Source organism: Dendrobium catenatum, unplaced genomic scaffold (assembly GCF_001605985.2).
Source record: "Dendrobium catenatum unplaced genomic scaffold, ASM160598v2 fragScaff_scaffold_1054, whole genome shotgun sequence".
Taxonomy (NCBI): Eukaryota; Viridiplantae; Streptophyta; class Magnoliopsida; order Asparagales; family Orchidaceae; genus Dendrobium; species Dendrobium catenatum.
In genome coordinates, this window is record NW_021319516.1 from 4817 (window position 1) to 11669 (window position 6853).

At 33.2% G+C, this 6853-nt stretch overlaps 1 protein-coding gene across 1 annotated transcript; it reads left to right on the plus strand.

Annotated features, from left to right (window-relative positions):
• Positions 1-1687: 1687 nt before the first annotated feature.
• LOC110116249 (AP-4 complex subunit epsilon-like) lies at positions 1688-3837 on the plus strand. Its single transcript, XM_028698081.1, has 4 exons — positions 1688-1843; positions 2521-2613; positions 3398-3595; positions 3673-3837. The coding sequence occupies exons 1-4, from the start codon at positions 1688-1690 to the stop codon at positions 3835-3837; spliced, it is 612 nt and encodes a 203-aa protein (XP_028553914.1).
• The last annotated feature ends 3016 nt before the right edge of the window (positions 3838-6853 follow it).

Genomic DNA, 6853 nt, shown 5'->3' on the forward strand with positions numbered 1-6853 from the left:
TAAAGATAAAATAAATAAAACGCATCAAAAGTAAAGACTCTGAATCTTAGCCGTCAATCTACGATTTCTTCGGTCGGAATCTCTTAGCGATGTCCTCATCACTCTTCTTGTTAGATTAACGATTTCAAAGCAGCATGCTGTGTTCCACCACTTAAAACAAATTCCCGAAGCAGAAAATAAGGACTGTAACTGGATAAGCCCAAAACATCCTTCCTCTTCCAACGCCTAGTCAAATTGAGAGGAAAATATTCTTCTAAAACAATTGCAGAAGTTCCAAAATCCACCTCTTAACAGAGCCGTGGTACTCCCTCCCAGCCACCAAGTTCCAAAAGCCACTGCAAAAATAATCCCACATCAATATGTTTATATGATCAAGCGTAATTATTCTTTCTGATATCATTTCCCTTCTAGACTTCTGTTGTTCCTTATTCTTACTAAATGCTCAATAGAAAATAAAAAAAAAAACTATGAAAATTGATGAAACACAATTCTTTAATTGATATTATTTATTACATGAAAGTGAAGATCGTCTCATCCTTTGAAGACGATAGAAGATAGAATGCAGAAAAAACTTAGGAGAAGGCTTCTGCGTGTGTGAGCACCAATAATCTCAATAAAAGGCATACTTAATTCATGGAGTTATGCCAATATAGGTTTTGGAGAGAAATTGATGTATGCTGCCAATTTAACAACTACATTTGTAGAAAGGTTGTTTTTGTGACTTGTAATTGTTACCTTAAATTACATTAGAGACAATTTAACAACTGTTCCAGGCCTTCTCTCAAGCACCAACAATTATTACAAATGCAACTGTGCAAAAGCTCATACTGAAATGTCAGATAGCAAAGTGGCGATATGGAGATAGTTAAAATGTTAAAGTTGTGAATGACATATAATTACAACTAATGAGCCCATAGAATTGTAAAAGTAATATAGAATAACGTTTTATTTATTTATGCTTAGCTATAAACAAGAGCTTTGTTTATTAAAGCAAGGATAGCTAACTACATTTTGCGTGTGCATCGAGGAACAAAATGAGCGAAAGGGGTTACAGACCACTATACTATTATCCATTGGCCTTAGCATTTGTGCATGATTTTCCCTTACCTGTTGCAGCTACCACATCGCCTAGACATGATCAAGAAACATAGGAAGAAGAAATGATTTGAAAAGGGGTAGTTTGGGAATTAGAGGAGTATGAGGGCAGGAAGGGAGTACACTTCAGGCAGAGTTAAATTCTAGGCACTAGTCACCTTGTCCCTGGCTAACAATCTTGCTCCATGGATGCCCAGAGTGCAAAATGGAGATAAAGTGAATTAGAGACATGAAAAGAACTTTAATGTCTAAATTTCAGAGATCTTGATGCCATCCATCAGGATGCTTTGCGCAAGCATCATCGAAAAAAGTAGCATTTTATGAGGCTTGTAGCTCAGAAGTTGAAATTGAAAAATGATGATGACAATTGGAAATGGTCATAGAGTTAGGGGCTGTTTGGATGCATGATCTAAGAAGGCTTTGTCCAAGATTTAAGTTAAATCTTGCCTAACAAAAAAAAATGCCTCCTTAAATCTCACAGTTAGTTAAATTTCGATTTAGCGTTCTTTTCCATATTTTTGCCTTAAATCCTAGGTTTAGTAAATCCTATAGTTCGGCGAATTTATGAGATTTAGTGGAAGAAGCACGTTAAATGGGTGAAAGATTGTTACTTTCGTGGCAAGCTCCTCATGACTCCCGATCTGTTAAGAAGAATGTCGTTGAAGGGAATTTCTTTGCAGGGGGCAAAGAAGCTTCCTTTGTTACGGGACTTTGCGACTCTTTCAAAACTCTACTTCACACAAATCAGGCAAAGTCAAACAACAACGAAGAAATGGAGAAAGGAAAAAGCAAACTCTAGACAGGCCTAAGGCTATAGGAAGAGCATAGACAAAGACCCAAGATATGAGAAATTATTGAAATAGCCCGGCAATGGCGTATAGAAGAATGTTGTCTAGTAACTAATTAATCTAATTAGTTTAATTTATTTAATTAGAAATATAATGTTATTAGTAAATAAATAATTATTTAGATTATTTGATAATTAAATTAGATTCTAATTAAATTATTTATAAATTTTAGTTATTGATGATAATTAAAATTGAATTTAATCATTAACTCATAAATAACTAATAATTTAATCAAATCTAGCTAAAATTTTGATAAGATTTAAATTTAATCCTCCTTAGCATATTATAATTAAAAACACATATTAGATTTACATTTTTAGTTGATTAACTATCTTAAATCTGGTGGTGTTGCCAAACAATTTCATAGGATTTATCAGGATTTAAGATCTTTCTTGCCAAATATTATTCAGGATTTAATAAATCCGGATTTACAAGCGTTATTAAATCCTACTTGAATCCAATCAGCCCCTTAGAGTAAAGGTGGAAGTCTTTTTGGGCTTAGTGGTTGTGAAAATCTCGCTAGGTGCCCATTGCCATATGGAAGTTATTGAGTTGAATCATCTTTTCATTGTTTTAGCTGATATGCTTTGCTGGCCATGCCATGCGGACTATGTATAGATGTATGATGGCATGTGCCAGTCTTATCCCAGTCTCTTATGATGAAGTTCAGGTATTCGAGATGAATGCTTGTCTGAAATATTTTGGACGGATTGTTTACAAGTATTTGTGCTCGTTAGCTTAGTTTCATTTTTTAACTCAGCTATGTTTCTGAAAGTAATTGCCTTTTGACAAACATGCTTGTGAGTGAACTAATGCATTAGGTAGTTTATTTGTAGACTGATATTGGGTGCTCGTTAGCATAGTTTGATTACTAAGTTACAAAATGTAATTGTCTTCTGAGGAAAGCCAAGCATAATCTAAGACTAACATGGACTAATATGTTTTGAGACTAAATATTGGAAAAATAATGAAAAGTAAAGTTTAGGTTATGTGGCCTTATTTAAAATTGTTTCTACTGAACTATGAAAAGTTTGGATTGCAAGCTATTTTTTTGTTTCATTATTACTTTTCTTATCATCATTTTCTCAGTAACCATTCCAACTATTTAAGATCCGATCTATGAATGCTTTGTCTACTTAATTCTTTTTGGTACTGCTGCTGGTGTTATCTTTAATTTTGTTCAAGTTTTGTTTATAATATCCATGTGTTACTTTTGTTCTACCCTTTTTGTGTTTTGCATTTATTCTTTTTATTCATTATATTTAGCATGGCCGCTCTCCTAATTTAAACCCTTTTAATTTATAAAAGAATGCTTTGAGTTTTGTTTCCCTTATTTTGCATATATAGAATGTTTGTAATAGCATGTTGTGTATTTTTTGATGTTTTTTTATCCTTCTTTATATAATTTCTGGAATGACTGTTATGAGCGTTGTATTGATATTTTATTTGACCAGGATCCCGATGATACATTGAAGCGGAAGACTTTTGAGCTACTATATAAGATGACAAAGTCCACCAATGTTGAAGTCATAGTTGATAGGATGATTGATTACATGATTAGCATCAATGATAATCATTATAAAACTGAAATAGCTTCACGTTGTGTTGAGCTTGCCGAACAATTTGCACCAAGCAACCAATGGTTTATCCAGGTGGCCCCAATTGATGTTACGTTATTTCTTGATCTTTTTGGGCTATTGCTGGTTCACTAACAAATTTTGTTTTCCAGACTATGAATAAGGTCTTTGAGCATGCTGGTGATCTTGTAAATGTCAAAGTGGCACACAACCTAATGAGGCTTATTGCTGAAGGGTTTGGAGAAGATGATGAAGGTGCAGATAGCCAATTAAGATCATCAGCTGTATGTATTTCTGATGACTTTTCCTGCCTGTGAATTGACAAATGAACTTGTAATGCATTTTAATATTTCTGCTCTGTAGATTATGATGAAGTATGTGTTGCATGCCCCATAAAGTAGTGAAAATCATATCCTTATTATTTCACAATTAATGTTACTGAGCTGTCAGTTGACAGTTCTTGTTGGTATAAGATGCGTCTAGTGAACTAATGGATTTTGATTGACAAACACTTTAGCATGGAGTTTTTTTGGTCTAAACACTGAACCTAGCTCGTTTAAGTGGTAGCTTTTTTTTTTCACATCCTCATCTACAATAATATATTCCATATTATGTTTACATAATCAATTAAATGATACCCCCAGTAAGTCTTGGTTAACTCATTACCCCAAAACATAGCCAGCTAGCAAGGATTATTTTTCAATTTTGTGAAGTACTTCTAGGCATAAGAAATCAATATATTCATTTTTGCTTCTTTACTTTACCTTCATTTCAGTTCAGTTTTCTAGTAACATTGTTCATCTAAGGAAATGGAAGAAATAATAATGGAGAAGCAAAAGATGAAGAGATAATAAAAGTAACAGAATGGGCAAGCTTTACTCTTCAACAAAAGACATTGCCTCTCTCAAAAGGGTTTCAAGTCTCCCACTTGGTAAATAATCAAAATTTTAAAATAGATGAAGAAAAGTTTCTCTACATTAACAATAAGAATTTTAAAGAATTTTATTCATATCATCAAATGTCTTTATGTAGATCCCAGAATCAACAAACTACTAACAAATATTTAATAAATTACTTAAAAAAAAATTAGCAAACTTAATTACATATACTATACTACAATAGCACTAACAAAATAATGAAATCTAAGAACAAGTTGAACTCAAAGAATTATGTTAAAAAAAGGTCCACATCAATTTCCCTTATTACAAAGCATTCTGCTTCGAAGTTTGGTGTTGATAAAACATTGAAGCAAAAATTTTGATCCTTGAAAGCATCATCAAATGGTGACCTGATCTCTTACAACGGATTAGATAATAATGTCATCTAGAAGGAACACTAGTAATTTTATCTGGAATTAGTAATATAAGATCTGACACCTCGACTGAGCCATTGAGAAGAAATGCCTTTTGGTTTCTCCTTTTTTAGTCTTCAAAATAGGAGGCTTCAACTATTATTCATATTCCTCGAGATGTCTGTAGGATGGAGGAAAAAAAGCCTACTTTATTGTTCAAGAAGCGATAATTTTATGGTTAAATGGTAACCAAAAAGAAATTTGTGGTGGGCTGGGTGGAATTTGAGTTTGATTTCTGTTTATGTTGGATTCATTCTGATTTAATTCTTTTTTTTTGGTTTGTTTGGTTGGCTAAATTTGATTTTTTTTTAAGTTTGTTGCTAGTTTATTTGAGGAAATCAAGAAAGAGGTTTAGGAAATGTGTTAAAGGTTTGTTGGAATTTGAATTCTAATTTGGATTTGAATAGTTCTAAGTATATGGAGATTAGGTAGATTTTGTGTAGGGTTTTTGGAGGGGAAAGAAGACGCCAGAGGAAAAGAAGACTTATGGGTGTGTGGTTCATTGTTTGAAGTGAATAAATTTTTTTTCTGTTTACGATGAACAATGATTTAATTTTTCATTACAAGTAAGTAATAAGCTTGGCAAAAGTGAATTTTAATAAGTATGAAGTAATTGGTATTGATAATGAAAGGATTGAACACCTCAATGGAAATTGCTTTCAAACTAACAATCTTGCATGTAGAATGAATTGAATAATTTGGCTCTAATATTAATTTGATGCTGGACGGGCTTGACAAAAAAACTAGAGAAGTTAGTAAAGAATATGAAAAGGGCAACAAGATTAAGAAAAGTGTGGGGATGAGCAAACCTCGTTCTTGAATAAGAAGATTATCTCTCCTGTAACGGTTTTAGTCCTCCCACTTATTCAATGATTAAAATCACATAATATAAGAGGAAAAAGTGACTTTACATCCAGTCTATAAATTTTATTCATAACATAAACTGCCTTACATGACTCATGAAATCCCTTCTTTGTAGATGGAAGAAACAAAATAAAAATCAATAATAAATTATCAACTACAGGTAATTGTTAAAAAAATTCTAATAAGCCTTAATGACTATTTATAATAACCCTAGCAAAATAACTTAAATAGTTATTGATGTGAAACATACATGTTTTCAAGAATTGCAAAAAATTAATATAAGTTGTTAAGTTATGCAAACTATCTAACAATGCTTCACCGAAGATAGAATTCTAGGAATTGTTAGTATTTGATTTCGAGAGGCAAAGAATTTTAATTAAAATACATAATATTAAGATAATTCAAAGGTAGCAACACTTATGGCAATAACAATGAATCCACCTCCTAACAATTAGAAAATTCGCCTAGGAGTTTCCCTCACATTCGCTCACTTGGAGTGGACTTAACGGAAAAAAAAAAGATTTTAGACAATAAAATTGATGCCACTGGCACTAATAAACAGAAGGCGTCGAGAGTAATGGCCAACAGATAGTTACTCGGATTCGTAGGATTCAATGGGCGGCGAACAATTAACCACTGGTTGTTGGAGAAGCATTCCCTAATGGCGGTGGCCAGTTGGAAGAGAACTCTATCCACGTATTCTTCCACGAAATTTCCGAGCTCCAAATCTAGGTTGGTGAACGAAGATTGTTGAATGTTGATGAGACCCTCTTGATCGTAAACGAGCCCGGGGTCAAGCTCGGGACTCGTCTCATGCTTAATGGAGAGAGGAGGATTAATTTGAATTCAAATTAACCCAAATTTGGGCTAGGGGGAAGGGGCGGCAGCTATGGGAGAATTAAGAGAGAAATTAATTGATGCTTATGTGGCAAGTGGAGAGAGAAAGGGAGGAGAGAGGGGCCGGCCAAACAAAAGGGGGGGATTAAGGATTTACTAATTAATTTTGGACCCCATAGGATTAACTCTTGATTTAAATCAAATCTGAAATTAATTCAAATTTTTGATTTATTTGGAGAGTTTCCTAATTGAATTTGCATAATATGGAAAGAGTTTTGAAT

Coding starts and splice junctions, on each gene's coding strand:
- LOC110116249 (XM_028698081.1), top strand. CDS start 1,688: ATGGGTGAAAGATTGTTACTTTCGTGGCAAGCTCCTCATGACTCCCGA. Junction 1,844..2,520: donor CTCTACTTCACACAAATCAG/GCAAAGTCAAAC, acceptor TCATTGTTTTAG/CTGATATGCTTTGCTGGCCA. Junction 2,614..3,397: donor TCTCTTATGATGAAGTTCAG/GTATTCGAGATG, acceptor TTATTTGACCAG/GATCCCGATGATACATTGAA.